General features: G+C 43.3%; 1 protein-coding gene across 1 annotated transcript in view; it reads left to right on the plus strand.

The window, feature by feature from the left end:
* Positions 1 to 19,461, plus strand: part of apbb1ip (amyloid beta (A4) precursor protein-binding, family B, member 1 interacting protein) — a gene marked incomplete at its 3' end in the record, with an annotated part of 59,768 nt that overhangs the window by 39,031 nt on the left and 1,276 nt on the right. The window contains 7 exon segments of the mRNA XM_080751688.1: positions 6,964 to 7,085; positions 11,122 to 11,196; positions 12,356 to 12,499; positions 14,436 to 14,546; positions 17,976 to 18,074; positions 18,516 to 18,639; positions 19,057 to 19,118. Of these exon segments, the coding sequence (XP_080607814.1) occupies positions 6,964 to 7,085; positions 11,122 to 11,196; positions 12,356 to 12,499; positions 14,436 to 14,546; positions 17,976 to 18,074; positions 18,516 to 18,639; positions 19,057 to 19,118 (737 nt within the window).

Raw genomic sequence — 19,461 nt, forward strand, 5'->3', positions numbered from 1 at the left:
ATTCCCCCCCCCCCCCCCCCCCCCCCCCGCCCTTCAGGTAAAAACCAGAGCTACTGTTGTAAACCCAGCCCCTCATTTGTTTCTAATTTGCTTAGCCTCCACCTCCATCTGCAGCTGGCTTACTGTTCTGGGGCTGCTCACTCAGTGCTCTCACTCTGCCTCCCTGTATAGTAGACAGAGTGATTTCCTTCTTTTATTCTATCAACTTGTCCAAGGAGAAGTCTTAACGTTCCTGGATTGCACTATATATGTGACGTTATAGACTGCGAGGACCCAAGCTTCGTCCCTTCTATCAAGGAAACAAAAGACTATTTTTAATGGCGATGGTCCTGTCTGTAGCTGTGAAGAAAAGCCCAGATCAATCTTGGCTTTGCCTTTGCCACAAACCACAAACAAGCCCCGGCCCGCGCCGTTCCCCCGTTGCCCAGGTCTCTCTCCCCGGGCAGGGAGCAGACGGTGTCCCCGCCGCCCATGGAGCTTCCATCCTCCCCGGCCGCTCCGAGTTCCAGCGCCGCTAAGCGGCCGCCGCTGGCCTCCTCCTCCTCCTGCTGCTCCCCGGCCCGCAGGGGGTCCATGCCGGTCGGACCCCCTTCCCTCCTCCTCCGTGTCCGTGATAGACCGCCTCTCCTATCGCTGTCCCACCCCCGGTTTTCCCCTCCCTGTCTCCGGCTTGACAGAGCTTCACAGCCCGCCTCTTCTGTCACTGTCCGCGGCTAGAGTGAGCTAAAACACCCCGGTCCTTCCTTTCATTATCCCCGGCTATATAACAGCCCATAAACCAGGCTATATTCTTTTCTTCACTGCATACTACGTATCTCTCACGGTAGAACAATGTTTTTTGGCGATAATTAACCATCTGCGCTGCAGATGAAAACGCTCCAACCAGGAGGAAGAGGAGCGGGTCGAGCGACCAGACCGAGCGTAAGTGCCCGACGTAGGTGCACCGTCTCGGGCTGCGCCCGCGGGCCGCTCGCGGGGCGAGCCGGGCTCCCGGGCCCCGCGAGCGGCCCGCGAGCACAGCCCGAGACGGTGCACCTACGTCGGGCAACTACGCTCGGTCTGGTCGCTCGACCCGCTCCTCTTCCTCCTGGTTGGAGCGTTTTCATCTGCAGGGCAGATGGTTCATTATCGCCAAAATAAATAAATAAATGGGCCGTTATATTTCATACATTTTTATACATTATACATAAATGCGGGTGGGGTTGATTGTCTAATGTAGATTAACGTTCTCTAATGTCTGGTCTAGCAACGGTCGCCCTGTGTCATTTGACAGTAGGCTTATATCATACAACATAGGCCTACAGTAGGCTATAATCAGAGCTGCAACATTATCCTATTTTTAATTGGCCCAATATATTTGTTGTCAACGTTGGAGAGGAGAGGAAAAAAACCCACTAGATGCGCCCCTGAGCAAACAAAGGCCGTTTTGGTATTGCAGCTTGAGAGCCTAATTATAGGACAGCTAGTAGAAACAAAAGGAATGGTCAGAGTGTGTGTTTGAGGGTTAAGACCTGTCTAAGACTCAATTTTGAGCATATATTTATACAAAAAATATAGTTTTAAAAGCATGGTGTAGGCCCTTTAAAGTGACAGTAACCCTTTAGGTGACAGGCCTCCTTTAAAGTACCCAGGGCCCAGAACCCTGATGCCAAGCAATGAGCAGCAATGACCTGTTGTGCGTTGGCCATGTTGTTTAAGTGCATTAAGTGCATGACTGCTAGGACAGCCCAGTGGCGTCAGTTCAGCAAAAGCTAGGGTATGGCAAAGATGGGAGTCCTCATGGAAAATAGGCATTACATTTTGGTTAACACGGTTCTATTGTGAAAATAGCAGATCTACATGCTCACAACGCCTCGTGCTGCGAGGCGTTGTGAGCATGTAGATCGGCTATTTTCATAATGTCTGAAAAAGGGGGGAAAAAAAAGTTTTTTCAAGTGCAGCTAAACTTAGCATGTTAGTAAATGTGCCACAATTAACAATAATGCATTGCACCTGTGCAGCTGACCTGCGGAACCTGGGAATATACCATTTTGTCAAGCTGGGGAGAATACAAGTGTGGAGAATATCAAACATATAATTTTCCAAATGTCTGTCTGTCTGTCTGAGTGTCTGTCTGTCTGAGTGAGTGTCTGTCACAGCGTTTCTCCTCAGTGGCTGGAGCAATTGATCTGAAATCGCATCACCATTAGCATATGAACACACCTGACATAACTGTGAAGCCCGTTTGTCACTTTCACAAATCATATGCTGTATATTAGCATTTTTATGGTGTATCTATATCTATTCTGCATCTAGCTTGAGGCATATCTATTCTGCATCTAGCATGAGGCAACATGTTTAACCAGCTCTGTGTGTGTGTGTGTGTGTGTGTGTGTGTGTGTGTGTGTGTGTGTGTGTGTGTGTGCAGGCGGGTGGGCGGGCGGGCGGGGGGGGGGGGTCGGTTGTCTGGCCCTGTTACAGTTGTCCAAAAATCATGCAGATCGGTACACAGTATCTCTGTAGCCATTAAACGAAACGGGTATTTCTTACATTGATGCTCCTACATATTATCATGCAAGCACCAGTTAAAGTTACTTTCCATCCCTCATATACTGTGTGCACAGTGCACATCCCATAACCCACACACTGCACATCATTTCGGAGCTCATATCTTTGAAGGGCTAGTAATTATAATACCTTGTTAAAGTGACCATTATGTTAAATTTTGCATTATTTACTGTAATTTAACAACATAATAACCAGCGCAGATAGACAAAGAGACATATTTAAAAGTAACTTTTATTTTCTCCCCTGGACCCAGGGTATGGCAGCTGCATACCCCTGCCATACCCAATTGACGCCCCTGGGACAGCCATGTGCTCAGCATGCACATGGCTCTCCGAAGCGCACCATAACCGTGTGGTTAGTGCAGTTCAAAGGGCTTTTACTCTTAACAGCTCACTGCCAGGCTGCAGGCACAACCATCCATTTAATGATTGTAATAGTCCAACTGTAGGCTGGATCCCTGGGAGCAATTTATTTAATGTCTACCTATGGCTCCGTCGGGCAACCTGCAATTGTGTGAAGCAGCGAGGCACCTAATGGCAGATCTGCCCGCATCTACAAGTATGTGGCAGTGGTGGAAAGTATCTAAGTACATGTATGTACTTAAGTACAACTTTGAGGCATTTTTTACTTTTAGGGCAGTGGTTCTCAACCTGTGGATCAGGACCCCCAGAGGGGTCCCCATATTATTTTGAGGGGTCCCCAGATGATTAACTTAATGTGCGACATTTTCTCACTCAACAATAAACAAACCAGCAAAAAGTTTGAGTGTATAGACAGGGTATCTGCACATTTCTAAAGTGATTTTTTAAGGATTTTTTAATACTTTTAAGATGACAAATTAAACATTGGACACATTTGAAAATAGCCGATCTACATGCTCACAACGCCTCGCGTTGCGAGGCGTTGTGTGCATGTAGATCGGCTATTTTCACAATAGAACCGTGTACAAAATGTACTGCCTCAACTCTTAGTGCTTGTCAGGGTGCGTTCCCAGTTAAAATATGATTATTTTGGGGGTCGCGGCCTGAAAAGGTTGAGAAACACTGTTTTAGGGCACGTTTACACCGCACTTTTATGAGGGAGGATTCTGCCAATGCATTTCAGTGGGAATAGAGCGGTTTGCTGCCATTTGCGGGTTTTGGCAAAAAAAAAAACGCTCCATTCCCATTGAAATGCATTGGCATAATCCTCCCTCTGAGGTAGAATAAAAGTGCGGCGTAACCGTGCCCTAATGGAGTATTTCCACTTTTCATTTTCTCCACCAGCCGAAGGCAGGGGGAGAGTATGTTTTCGCCCCTGTCCGTCCGTCCGTGCGTCCGTGCGTCCGTCCGTCCTCCGAGTTTGTGTACAGCAAATTTCCGGTGCCGTTGGCCCGATCGCTGCCAAACTGAGCACACACAATCCCTGGATGCCAATAAGCCCTTTTGCAAATCCCGCCCCATTCTGCCCTGTTACTATGATAGGACATTTGACCCTGGGCAGATTGTTTTTATAGTGGCAGTGAATGGGATTTTTTTTCCCTTCATAGCCTCATTACAGCTATATAAAGTACCAAAGGAAAAACATCTAGGTGATATTAATAAAAAGGGAAGACAAAGGTACAGTAGTTACATTGCAAAACAGGGGGTTTACCCGAAAATATATGTTTTAATTTGTTTAATCCCAGTGGGACAGAATCCTCTTTGCAGATTCTTTTATAGTGGTAGTGGATGGGATTTTTTTTCCCTTCATAGCCTCATTACAGCTATATAAAGTACCACAAAAAACACATCTACGTGATATTAAGAAAAAGGGAAGAAAAAGGTACAGTAATTACATAGCAAAACAGTAGTTTTCCCCCCGAAAATAAATGTTTTAATTAGTTTAATCCTCTGGATCAGAAAGAGAATAGACCGCGCATTGCATCCTGGGTAGGAAGAGGACAGAACTATAATCCTAACCTCACATAATAGGCTGGCTTTTCGTAATTCTGCCCATTTAAAATATATGTACCCAATCGTGACTCTTAGACCATTGATATGGTCCATGTGAACTAGTTTGTTGAAGCTTATTCATTATGATGAGCGAGATCACGGCCGAGATCGCGGCCGTACCGGGCGATCGCCGTGTCGCGCACTGCGGACAGTTTTGAAAGCCACATTTAACATTCTCCACTGCACAAACTCCACCCCCGATAGCAAAAAGTGAATGTTTTTTTCTGGTTGGCCAGTCAGGGAGTCTCAGGGACCAATCAGAAGGCTGACAAACGGTCTATTCAGAACCTCTGCCCCACATTTTTCAAATGGCCCTGTTCTAGCGCCACCATGAGGCCGATGTTTGCAAAACACATTTCTGTACACTACTCCTACAGATTTTGTCCAAAAATCCTACAAATCGGTAGACAGTATCTCTACAGTCATGTGATCATCATGGATACGTCCGATTTTCCATATTCCATCCTGATTGGCTACAATTGGCATCCAAAGTTTGCAGGATTGCTCCGTTTTGAACAAAATGCCTCAAATCATGAACATGGTGAAATTGGGCGTGCACGTTCCCACTAAGTAGAGGAAGAAATGCCACTTCAAATTTCTCAAATCAGCCTCATGGTGGCGCTATAACAGGGCAATTTGTGTGGCCTGGTGGAGACCTGTGCTCGGAAGAGCACTGCTTCTAGTTACTTTTACTTCTACTCCACTACACCTCAGAGACAAGTATGTTTTACTCCACTACTATTAATTGAAAACTTTAGTTACAAGTTAATTTGTAGATTTTGATCATTGTTACAAAACCACTTCAGACCTAAAGCTTTGGCAATTTGAAAATAGCCGGTCTACAAGCTCACAACATTTTTGTTTTGCGACGCGTTGTGAACTTGTAGATCTGCTATTTTGAAATCATTTTTAATTAAATTGTAGATGATACGGTAACATTCTGCATTATGAGTTTTGGTACCGAACTTTTACTTGTAGTAGTAGTTGTGACTATTTCTACAATCGGGTATTGATAGTTTTTACTTACACTAAGTAAAAAATGTGAGTGCTTTTTCCACCACTGCCACTGACTAATCTAGCATCTACAAGTGTGTGGTGGGTGGGCGACTGGGCAGGCAGGGCACAGCGGGAAGGGGGAAGTGAGAGAGTGCTCTTTAATGTGTTTTCATGTTTTAATGCCATATAAAGTCATTCCAGCAAATGGAGCGGGTCGGGTGGCATTTTATTGAACTCTTTCTAAATTCGGCCTTATGGGTCTGACTGAGGCTCCATTTCAAATGGACAATTGTGTGTGCGGCTGTGTGAAATGTATTTTAAAACTGAGCGTTGGGGTGAATTAAATATCTCCAGACGGCTGGTGGTCACTCGTAAAAGCGTTTGTTTTAAGAATAGTGCAAAAGTAAATGGACAGAGAGGGGGAGAGGGGGAAGAGCTGGGGAAACAACGGGTTCAGGTTTTGGTTAAACCACTATTATGGGGAACAGAATAATTTCAAACATTCTTAAACTCCTTTAAATAATATCACTCTGTGGACTTTAGTGTGATTATAGGACAAACCACATTCTAATGAAAACTCATGTTGAACAAGTAAACTGGAGTCTTTTTCTTTTTGGTTTCATCTCCCAAAGCCAGGGTCTTGATATCATTATTTGACTGGTGTTGAGTGGAGTTATTTTTTACGGCTGATAAAATAATAGATTAGCTGTGTTTGCTTTTCTCCAGTGGTGGAAAAAAGTACTCCATTTCTCTACTTTTCTGAAAGTATCAATACTGCAATGTAGAAATACATGGTAGGTGCGCCCGCTGGCCTACTGGTCCGGGCGCATACCCACATGGGCTTTGAGTAGCCTGGCGGCGTCACCGGTTTAATTCCCGGTCCGGACGACCTTTGCCGTGTGTCTCTCTCTCCCCATTTCCTGTCAGTCTACTATCCTATCAAATAAAGGCATAAAAAAAAAGAAAAGAAATACATTGTAAATTTCCAATAATCAAAATGTAATTGAGTAAAAGTACAGAAGTGTTGGCATCAAAATATGCTTGAAAAGTAAACGTACTCATTACACAGATTATATTTTTCTTGGTTTTTTGTTTTCATTTTTTTTTTTCGAACAAGCTAACAGCGTGACACAAAGAGACACGCTGTGAGCTTTTAGACCAGCTATTTTCAAATAGTCAAAGTATATAGTAGGCCTGAAGTAGTTAATGTATGTTTTTAAATAATAATACAAATCTACAAAGTAACTAGTAACTAAAGCTTTCAAATAATTGCAGTGGAGTAAAAAAAGAGCACAACATTTGCCTCTGGAGTAGAAGTACAAAGTATTGAAAATGCACTAAAGTACAGTACTTGAGTAAATGTTACTTTCCACCACTGTGTTGAGAGGAGTTTCTGGGGCTGATAGAATAATAGATTAGCGGTGTTTGCTTTTCTCTCTGGCTGCAGAACGGGGGTTCGAGGACCACGAGACCCTGGTAGAGCACCTCTCAGCGTGGACCAGAGACAGCGAGAACAAAGTCTTCTTTCAGGAGAGAGAAGACAAATATGCTGTCTTCAAAAGCCCCCAGGTAAAGTCACCCCTACTTCAATCACACACAAAAAAGGGGGGGGGGGGGGCACATTGCTCACCATTTCTTCAATTTCAGTGACTCAGAGCTAGAAAATGTAGGATATTCTAGCTAACGGAAAGGGAAGCCTTTCTTTTCTTTTTTGAGGCTTTTAATGCCCTTTTTCTCCACACTTTGCGCCAATTGTTTCTTCCCCACACACATTTGTGTGGACTCACCTGCCAGTGAGGAGCCCCATCGGGAGGACGTAGAACGTTGGTCCTACTCTTCCTGCCCAACACTCCCTGCTGACAGGCGCCGTCCCCCAGCCCGTAGGAGTGCAATGACATTCATCACCCTCAAAGCCCGGCTTCCCTTGCCTGGCGTTGCCAGCCTCTATCACACACTTCGTTAACACCACTACCGCCAGGGGGTGGTGTTGTGTTCGGTCTGGTTTATTAAACAGGCAACGGCTTCCCTGACCCAAACACGGGCCATTTGTGTTCGTATTGAGTAGACGCTCAACTACGAGGTCACTTTTACACATATTAATTATATTTATTTTAAATTGGTGGTCTGCTCGTGTTTGTGTAAATCTATCTCTCCATTAGTTGTCAGCAATGTGGCTATTTTCACTCTTGACTAAATTATGAGATATGGCCTTTTTATTCACTTCAATTTCTTCACTGTACCAGTGTTGATTTTGTCGACTAAAACTATGACGAAAAATGTTTGTCGACTTTTTTTTCGTTTTTCGACGTTTTTTTCACTGACAAAAACTAAATAAAAACTAAACAAAAACTAAGCTGTGGTGACTAAAACAAAGACTAAATATATTCATAATTTCGTCAACAAAATAAAAACTAGACTAAAACGTTAGGGAGGGACTAGTGGAGAAGAGAGTCATTTTATGTTTGGTTGCTCTCAGGTGTTGCGTGCTGAAAATAGCCGATCTACAAGCTCACAATGTGTCGCGCTGTGGCGCGTTGTGAGCTGGTAGATCTGCTATTTTCAGCACACAAACAAGTGTAAAATCAGTCATTACGATGCCATCAAGGCCTGCCAAAATACATTTTAGTCGACTAAATCAACTGTAGATTTAGTCACCTAAAATCTATTTAGTCGACTAAAATTAGACTAAAACTAATACTTTTCAGGTGACTAAATTAAGACTAAAACTAAACGACATTTTATTCAAAAGACTATATGACTAAAACTAAATCAAAATTAGCTGTCAAAAACAACACTGCACTGTACTCCATCAAACTAAACCGCGTTAGGGTGGCCAACTTCTTGGCCATGTTTGTTGATCTAGCAGACCAAATGACCATCTTTAAGTGTTTAATGTCTGGTTGGCAGGGAGAGATGGTTGGTTTTTTGGAGCTTATGAAAACAACGTGACATGGAGTCATTTTCATAGTACTACTTCAGTGGTTCCCAAACCTCTTAGCTCAAGACGCAAAAATAAAATGTAAATATTTTCCTGGGACCCAAACTAGTGAAAATAGCAGATCTACACACCTGCTAACTTTTGTTTTTAAATTAATCAAAAGTTGAAATCTTTTTTTTTTTTTTTTTGAAATATTTATGTAGGCCTATTTTCTTAACATCGGAAACCAAAAAAGGGTGACCCATAAAAATGTGTCCGGGTCCCGACCCACTGTCAGGGAACAGTTATCTAGTACAGGGGTTTTCAAAGTGGGTGACGGGGCACCCTGGGGTGACGGGGCACCCTGGGGTGACGGGGCACCCTGGGGTGCTGTGATGCCAGTCCAGGGGTGCCGCAAGATCATTTGATAATAGGCTATTTGGAATTCATCAATATCACTGCATCAATATCACTTCACTATGCTTAGTAAAACAGACCTGATTTGCACTGTACTTGATGAGTTCTTTTTCCATCTAACTCTTTGCACCAAAAATAGCAGATCTACAAGCTCACAACGCGTCACGTTGTGACGCGTTGTGAGCTTGTAGATCGGCTATTTTTGGTGAACCTTCCCCCCGGAATAGGCATGCTGGGGTTCAAGAGGTTAAACGTCAAGTATAACGTTATTTTCAGTCAGTTCTGATGGAAACGGATATTTCTCCAATATGGTGCAAGATTCTAAAGATTAACAGTGTAATTCAGGGGTGCCGTGGATGAAAAGGTTATTTACAGGGGTGCCCTGAGTCAAAAAAGTTTGAAAACCCCTGATCTAGTAGACCAAATTACAATCTTAAAGTGTTTAATGGTGTCTGACTGTCGACAGGGAGCCTATGAGCCTATGGATAAATGGAGTGGAGTCATTTTCATAGTTCTATATCATCATAACATTCCTCTCCCCCCTAACAGAAGAAAGAGCTAAATTAGGCCATGTCCTAATGTGTGATTTGTGAAACTCCTCACACTGTCTAGCGCTGTGTTCCCTAAACAACAACAAAATATGCAAAATTATTATGTTTTAGTTAATAATTGTTCCTGCTGTTCTGCATTCTGTCAACCAGGTGAAGAAAATAATAATCATAGATTGAGGCTTTAACCTTTTATATGAAATATCCTAGACTATTAGGGTTTTCATGTAGGTGACAGGCAGGGCCTTCCTCCAATCATGCGAGTAAGGCCCGCCCACGCTCGACCATGATTGGAGGAAGGCCCACTCTATCCTGATTGGAGGAAAAACTGTCTCCTCCACCAAAACTGAAACTGCTTTTTTCTCCTCACAGGGGGTTAGGCAAACACTCTATAGTAACTAGTATTATCAGAACATAGACCCATTTGTTATTATTTGAATTAAATTAAATCACTTACCCTACCTTTAATGTATTGCTAGTTTGACCACTTCAAATGCTCTAATCTTGAAATAATGGTAGATCATCCATTTTCAAAATGTTTACCGCTTTCTTATTATTTGACAAATTTGCCAATGTTTGACCAGTTTTAGGATTGTTAGTTGATTACTTTTGATGCAGTAATGGTATTTTTCGGAGAACTTTAATCCAGTGAATCTCAACCTTTTCAGGCCGCGACCCCCCCAAAAAATCATATTTTAACTTGGGACCCCCCACCCTGACGAGAACTAAGAGTTGAGGCATTACATTTTGTATAACATGGTTCTATTGTGAAAATAGCAGATCTATGTACATGCTCACAAGGCCTCGCAATGTAGATCGGCTATTTTCACAATTTCTGCCTATATTATTTGACAATTTGGCCAATATTTAACTTGCTATTTTAGAGATATTAAAAAGTCCTTAAATTGTCACTTTAGAAATCTGCAGATACCCTCTATACACTTAAACTTTATGTTAGTTTATTAACTGTTAAGAGAGAAAACAATGTTGCATGTTAACACATTCCCCGCCATTTAACAATACCTTCGTACTCTATGGTGCCTCTGGTCTCCATAGACTTCCATGTAATTCATAGTGCACGGATCATGCACACCCATGCCTAGATAATGCACCACGTGTGTCCACATTGCTCACAGCTTTCATACAAAAAAATCCGAATGGAAATCCGTTCAGGCATTCATGAGATACAAGCCATTATGTTTTCCTAAAATGTAAACAAAGATGGCTGCCATGTTTGATAGATGGGGTTGCTATGGGGGTTAAACATGCAATTTCGCGATTTCTATCATGCCTACTACATTTTTTGGGGTCCAAATTTTTTTTTTTTTTTTTTTCAAAATGGCGGAAATTCTCGGGACTATCGGGCCTGGCAGGGAAAGACATTGAAATAATCTCGGGACTATCGGGCCTGGCATGCAATGAGTTAAGTTAATCATCTGGGGACCCCCCAAAATAATTTGGAGACCCCCCAGGGGGTCCCGACCCACAGGTTGAGAACCACTGCTTTAATCCATGCAATCCATTTTAGCACTCCAACTTGTGACAGAAAGCTATCAAAACAGAATTCCTCTCTCACCACAGTCCTAACAAAGACCACCGTATGACATCCAGTCTAAAGTTATCTGAACACATTAGGATGGTCATTAGTGTGGGTGGATTTCATGTTAATGTTGGCATTGTTGCAAAGACATCATCTTTTTGTTTTTCCTTTTTTTGCCTACAGAACTTTTATCTGTGGAATAATGATAAGAAAACGGTACCAGAGATGAAAGAAAGAGACAAGCAGTTGCTAATAGAGGTAAAATACACATGCACGCACACATGCACGCACACATACACACACACGCGCGTATATTGTTGCTGTCGGGCAGAAACCGCCTACATCCATGTTTTAACGTTTTTGTGTTTTTTCATAAATTAAGGCTTGATTGATAATAATACACACCGTCACACAAAAGCATCAAACGTAGCAGATCCACAAGCTCGAAACGCGGCGCAAGGCTAAGCGTTTAACTTTTGAGCTTGTAGATAGGCTGATGGGAGTGTCAACAAAGTGCTGTTCTTCCGGCATTTAGGTTTGTCTCATTGGTCATGCCTATCATTAGGGGGTGACAGTTGAGCAGTGCTGAACCATGAACCTGTATTCAACCCTTGTGCAAGCGACCCCGCAACGGCACAATATGACGCTCCGGTCGTCGCCTTAATGCACTTCCTTAACATGGGAGTGGATGGGGGTTATGCTGCGTGTCTCGTACTGTCTGCCCATACCCGCCCCCCACACACACACACACACACACACACACACACACACACACACACACACACACACACACACACACACAAAGGGTGGACGGACGGACAGGCTGCCTTCGGCCTGGCGGAGACAAAAAATCACACTTGTGTGAACTGAGCGGTGGAGGCTGTGTGTGTGTGTGTGTGTGTGTGTGTGTGTGCGTGCATGCATGCACGCGTGTGTGTGTGTGTGTGTGTGTGTGTATGTGTGAATGTGAGTCTGAACAACAGCGCCCCTCCCTTAACATGTGTGGTCAGAAAAGGTACTGCAGGCTACATACAGACACGGACGGACGCATACATACCGTATTTTCCGGACTATAAGGCGCACTTAAAAGCCTTTAATTTTCTCAAAAAACTACAGTGCGCCTTATAGTCCAGTGCGCCTTATATATGGATCATTCATTGACATTCCCTTTAGCACAGCTCCATCTGTTGGATGTATAACGCAACGGTAGCGTCTATTATGTGAGCCTTATAGTCCAGTGCGCCTTATATATGAAAACAGTTCGAAAATAGACCATTCAGTGACAGTGCGCCTTATAGTCCGGTGCGCCTTATAGTCCGGAAAATACGGTTACATACCCACACACACGGCCACGTATAGGAGACGGTGTGACCACCGCTCAAGAAACAAAGTAAAAACATACCATATCTCCTCACAGGAGAACTTCTGCGGGACGTCCATCATCGTGCCCGACCTGGAGGGGGCGCTCTACGTCAGAGAGGACGGCAAGAAGTCCTGGAAGCAGCGGCTGTTCCTGCTGAGAGCGTCTGGAATCTATTATGTACCCAAGGGGAAGAGCAAGGTCAGTAGGGTCAGAGGTCATCTGTGGCACATCCAAACAGTTAATGCCCTAGGGGGTCAGGGGTCTTCAACGTTTTCAGCCCAAGGACCCCTTAGCTGAGAGAGAGAGATATGAAGCAGGGACCCCCCCCCCCCCCCATAACATATTGTATAAAAATGTGTTGCAGGTTAAACTTTTTCATAGATATCTTCATAGACTTGTTTGACACCACTATCATCAGTGTTGCGTAAATTATAAGGCTGGGACTTTAACTGATTAATTGCGATTAATTAATTACAGAAAATTAACGCGATTAAAAAAATTAACGCATTTTAATCGCACTTAGTTTTTGCACCACAGAACCTTCAGTTTAGGGCATACCGATCATAGCGATGCACCAACCAAGAAGAGACAACAAACGCAAAGGGAGAAGTATCCGATAAGAGCGCTTTGCTTGGCCCAGTGGATGCGAAATTTAGATTTAAAAAACTCACTCCTTGATTCACTCGTACAACAAAATGTGTTTTACTTGAAAAAAAATGCTTCTCAGGTCAAATATCGATGTGCGATTAAAATGCGATTAATTGCGATTAATTAATCACAGAGCCTGTAATTAATTAGATTAAAAATTTTAATCGCATCCCAGCCCTAGTAAATTAATGTAGTCGTTTTGATTATTGACTTTACTTTTCGGTTAATATGTTGAATATGTTAATGTGTAACTGTGTATTACTATTTTAAGACGTTCAAACCATCAATACTTGGTAAACGTGAGCTCTGTACTTGGACTGCTCTTTTTTCCTTCTACACCAAAACACTTTGCCAAAAATAGCAGATCTACAAGCATACAACTTGTAGATCTGCTATTTTCGGGCTAATGTTCCCCTCAGATTATAGGGATTCTAGGGTTCAAGTGGTTAGTGTAAAATAAAGTTCCTATCACAGGGAGTCCCGGACCCCCTGTTGAAGAAAGTCGCCCCAGATCTTTGGCTAATGTCAACACACACCATGCCCTGTTTGTTCAATATACCTTCACTGGAGCTGCTATTTGACCGGACAGTGACCCTTTGAAACCAAAATAGTGAGGGGAAAATGCTCCTGCAAATAATCACTTATGTCCCACTGTCAACCTTGATTAGTTCTGGAAGGGTTTTTGAGCGGTGGTCACGCCGCGCCTATACGTGGCCGTGTGTGTAGACGTACGTGTATGTATGTATGTATGTATGTAGGTGGGTGCGTCCGTATGTAGCCTCAAGCCTGTGGTGTAGTACCTTTTCTGACCACACATGTTAAGGGAGGGGCGCTGTTTTCAGGCCAGGCCAGACCAGGCACACACACGCACACACACACACAGGGGGGAAGGGGGGGGGGGGGGGGGGGGGGGGGAGGGGGTTGGTGGGTAAACCACCGCTCAGTTCACACGGGTGTGATTTTTCTGTGTAGTCCAGGGGTGCCCAAAAGGTAGATCGTGATCTACCAGTAGATCACAAAGGCTGTGCAGGTAGACCACATGACATGACAAAAAATATAATTAAAATACAATATATATACAATAAAATATATATACAATATATAACCCATGTTAGATTCATTGAAAACACACGCCCTTGGTTTGTGGTGATGAATATCAGCCTTCTTAAGTGAGGGGCTGTGTTTTTTCATTTCATTTTTTATTTATCGGTTTTATTTATTTATCACACATAATACAGTATTTGAAAGTGAAATCTGTTAAATCTCATGGCAGCTCTTACAGTGAAATATACCCATCATATTGTAGGCCTACATCCTGCTGATATAGTTGATTTACAATATCAATCTACAGCCTCTAGCTTTACTTAAAAGAAAAGTGATATGTTAACTTAGCAGTAAATCTCCTGCTTGCAGGTCAAGTGTGTTTTTGAAACGCTGAAAGTTGACCTGTGACCTGTGAAATTGCCCTCTCCCCCCCCCCCCCCAGACCTCTCGTGACCTGGTGTGCTTTGTACAATTTGACAACGTGAACGTCTACTACGGAAAGGAATTCAAGAGCAAATACAAGGCCCCGACAGACTTCTGCTTTGTTTTGAAGGTGAGTTGATAACCCCATTAACCATAACTGATAAACAGAGAAGCTGACTATAAATATGCTTCCGCTTATGACATATCGAGCACAGTTTACAGTAGCACTTCTTCTATTAGAGAAGAAGTGGGGGATTTCTGGGGATTTCACTGGCTGGTGGCATTACTGTTTGGGGGGGGGACACAGTAACAAAGTACATTGAGTTGAGAAATATAACGATGCCATCACAATTTTGGGCATGTCATTATAGGCAAAAACTACGTGTTTTGTTTTTCCTTTGAAAATAGCAGCTTCTAATAGATTTTGTAATTATTTAGAAAGCAGTAAAACTCCCTAATCGGAAGATAAGCGACCGTCAGGTCACATGTATACACAAATAGGCCTGTAAGTGCCATCCATGTTGATGACATGAGTCTAAACATACTGTGTACCGCTTTGCGTGATCTTAGGGCAAAATCTGAAGGAGCAGTGTCCAAAAATGTGTTTTGCAAGAATCAGCCTCATGTCGGCGCTGAAGAGGGGCATGTGAGAAATGAGGGGTGGAGGTTGTGGTTTGGCAGTCAAGGAGTGTGTGTGTGTGTGTGTGTGCAAAGTTTGGAAAGGATAGGGGCTAACAGTGTCGGAGATATGAGTAGGGGAAAAGTGACGGACAGACTGACATACTGACTGACAGCCGGTGGAGGTTTGTCATTATTGCTTAAGTGAGTGGTGCTATTTATGAGTTAATTTCATTGAGCGTCCTGCGAAGCTTGGCCAATGTGGGATGAGGCGGGACATACATACAGACGTACATACAAAGCCAGACGTAGGAACGGTTAGCACAGCTCAAAAATAAACATCAGTTTTGACATTGGGCAGTGGGTCGGGGCAAGGACTTTTGAATAGTCCGAGGTTGGGGTTCGACCCCTGGCCAGGTCATACCAAAGACAATAAAGAAATGGTATCCATTGCCTCCCTGCTTGGCACTCAGCAAAGGGTTGGATTGAGGGTGAGTCCCTGCGACGTACTAGCGTCATGTCCAGGGGGTGTACTTGTATACATCAAGCTGCCTCATGCTACAGAAACAGGGGATATTCTCCTGCCCTATGGGCCTCATGGCTCGGCAAGGCTTAAGGCCTTTGCACACAGGACAGTTGCGTTTCTTCCGTTTGCTACATGAATAAAACGCATTGGATTTGGTGTGCAAGGCTGTGCGGAATCAGCGCTGCGGATCCAAAAAGGAGTCATAAAAAGGAGTGATGAGTTTTTTACCGCATGCGACAAGACGCACGAATCGAACTGGGTTCGATCGAGAAAAAAACGCACGGCGGCAGCCACTCGTCGCACGGCTAATTCGGATCCGGTGTGCATGAGGTCATAGAGAATAATTGTTTTCTTTAAAAAAAATTATATTGTCCGTTTTATCCGTGCGGTTAAACGCGCCTGTGTGCAAAGGGCTTTACTTTAACATTTTATGGAGCAACCTTAACTTAGTAGTGGAGACTTGTGTAAAGAGGTGATACTCTGTATGATCCATCTTTTTGGGGTAAAATTCCACCAGCGTTTCATCATGGTCAGCACCAGCAGCTGCTTGCTTCACTGGAAATGAGAACTGCCAAGGCTTTATTCTATTTGAGGAAGTGAAAGATGACCAATTTATCTGGATCTAGAGAACAGAGAAACAAGAGAAAAGGAATGTGATAAAAGACCGTTGCAAAAAAAAAACAAAAAAACTTGTCTTTAATTAAAGTCCCAAATACTTGCACATTCATCACCAGAGTATTAAAGCTGTGACCACCGGGTGTTATTCGTGTCTTGTCCCCCCCTCGCCTGACTTATTATTAAGATCCTGACTGTTTCCTCTAAAGGCTGAGAGATATGCTGACCGATATGAAATAGAAAGAAGAGAAGAATTGGAAGCGGTAGTGGTGGTTAGTCTTTGAGAGATCTGAAAACATTTCTTTTTTTTTTCTCCGCTGCTATATCTCGCCCGGGAGAAACGCTAGAATCAGCAGATAAAGTAACCATTAGTCTAGGGAGGTGTTGAGGATCAAAGCCTAAAGGAGCTTAGATAGAGAGAGAGGGGGGAAAGGAAACTGAATTACCTTCTAGTGAAAGACACGGCCCTCGTCGAGGCCAATGCGTTGACGGAGCGAGGTCTGTAAGGTGTCGTCTTGGCATGGACAGGAGGGGAAGAAGATGACCCCACACTGTCAGAGCGGGCATTTTGGAAGCCTTTAATAGTCTTTCACGAGGTCTCTTATAACTCGCCTTCAGAGTCTGCGAGTCGTGAAGAACTTTGGGAAAAAGAACCTGTAGGTGTAAAAACGTTGCCAGTCTAGCCGTACTGAAATGAAAATCACACATTGTAGAAACTACAGTCATTCACCAATCACCATCCATTACTTTGTTGTTTGCCAAAAGCTAAGTTAAAAGAACCAGAGCCTGTCAATTTGGCTTTGGAACATAGCGATCGTTATTAAAGGAATTGCCTGAGAGGTTCTCTCCTATGAAATCATGACATTCAACTCTAAAGTGTAACCGAGCTCACAGTTTAAGTTTTGGAATAAGTAGTAAGAAAGTAAGCCTTGCCTCAGAATCTTTGGTATGACCCAGCTGGCCTTCCACTCTAAAGGCCCTTTTCCACCGGCAACGATAACGATGACGATAGCCATAAAATATCACAGCGATAATTATGCCTTCACATTGATGTCCGATAAAGTTATCGGACATCAATTGGTTGTTGATCCTAACGATGTAGTTGTCTGCTATCGTTGTCTTTATCGGTGTTGGGTGGATGCTGCCAATCCACTTCAATTGAAAACCCACTTTTTTAAATCGTTATCGTCATCGTTATCGCTGCCGGTGGAAAAGAGCCTTAAGGGTGGACACTAACCACAAGGCCACTGAGCTTTAGTTTAAGAATACATTAATGTTATTTCCATGGTCCAAACACAACTTGCGTGTACATTTACTGCATTATGAAGCACTGTCTCCCAAAGGCACAAACCAGAGGACTGGAGCTTGAATGGCATGGATGTTATGTCATCAGGTATTACAGAGGTTGTCAAACTTTTCAAGCCCCCAAAATAATCACTAGAACTGGGGACCCCCTGCCCTGACAAGCACTTGAATTGTAGGAGTTGAGGCATTACCTTTAGTTGGGCTCGTAACTGTAGACGACTGTGAGCATGTAGATCGGCAATTTAATTTAGTTTTGCCGCTTTCTAAGGTAATATTTGAGGGTATTCAAAAGGTCTTAAAAGTTCTTAAATTGTCACTTTAGAAATGTGCGGATACCCTGTATAGATTTATACTGTATGTTGGTTTGTTTACTGTAGAGTGAGAAAACAACAATGCACATTAAGCTGACCACTGAGGTATTACGTCTGACATGTTGACATGATACATTGTGATTTAAATAATGCATGCTATGTTTTGTGTGTTTGTGTCAAACAGCATCCCCAGATCCAGAAGGAGTCTCAGTACATCAAATACCTGTGCTGTGATGACAACCGGACCTTGGGTCTCTGGGTGACTGGGATACGGATAGCAAAGGTGACACGAGCAAGCAGTGCAAACTGCAAACACTGAATTTACTGGGTGGAAAGAAACCTCATTATGGCCAAAACATTTCAGGGTTCAAATTCGAAAATATCAAAATTTGCAGATCGACAAGCACAAGCTTGCAGATCGGCTACTTTGACCGGCTTTTGTGTTACGCTGTAGTATGAACAAGTAGGGGCATTCAAAAAAACACATTCATTTATGAATTACCTGTAATTCATTGTTCAATACTTCAATGAACTCAATGAATTAATACTTACGATTAATACAACCTGTGGTACACTTTAGCACAATTTCTGATTAGATTTTAAATGTCAAATCGACAGATCAGTTCTGAATTGAAATATTCCACACGAAAAAAAAACAAGAAAATTACAATTCGTCTTAAATAAACATCTAATGATGCTCTTGCCTTTTTCCTCGATTTTCAAGTACGGGGTGGCTCTGTATGAAAATTATAAAACCGCCCAGAAGAAGGCTGCAGTCGACTGTGCATGGACCAATCGCAGTGCTCCTAGCTCTGACGTGCCGACAACTCCGCCCACCACCATCAAAGGTAGTAGCGTGAAACCATCTGTTGTTCGGGAGAGTGTTTCCTGCAGGTCTTTCAGTCCGAGTGTATCAAAGGGTGCGTTCGGAAATGCGCACCGGGTGTGTGCTCAGTGTAGTGAGTGTCTAAAAAACCCAACCCTAATGCTAACCTCAGTAAAACTATGCCTAAACCCAACCCTAAACCTAACCCTAACCTAACAGTAAAACTATGCCTAAAACTAGCCATAACCCTAACCAGACCCGGTGCGCATTTCCAAACGCACACTTTGATACACTCGGACTGAAAGACCTGCAGAAAACACTCTCCCCTGTTGTTCAAACAAACGCACAATCTGTTGATCCACACACAGAGCTTCGCTGATGACGAAACCCCACCGTTGACTTGATTGTGTAAAGTCTCTCTTTCTCCTCTGTCTCCTAGCCAAACCAGAAAGCCAGGCTAACGGGCACGCTCCCAAGCTCCAACCAGGACCTATCTCCAAGGTGAAAACCAGTCACATCAACATTATTAGAGATGACAAAGAAAAGATGACTAAAAAGATTGTCAGCAGATCCACAAGCTCAAAACGTGTAGCTTCGTGCCGTGTTTTGACCTTGCAGATCTTGCTATTTTTGTGTGATGCTGTAGTATGATCAAGTAGGCCAGTGGTTTTCAACCAGTGGTCCTTGAGGGGGTTCCGGGTGGTGGTCCCCAGCTAAATGATGGAGAGCTGGTAACCAAATGGACCCTTATAGATCTTTAACTCTTGAGAGTGTAAAATGTATTTTATGCTCTCAAGAGTTGAATTATTGTTACACACCTGCATTACTCAATTTACAAAAAGTC

Source organism: Nannobrachium achirus (assembly GCF_963921795.1).
Source record: "Nannobrachium achirus genome assembly, chromosome: 21".
Taxonomy (NCBI): Eukaryota; Metazoa; Chordata; class Actinopteri; order Myctophiformes; family Myctophidae; genus Nannobrachium; species Nannobrachium achirus.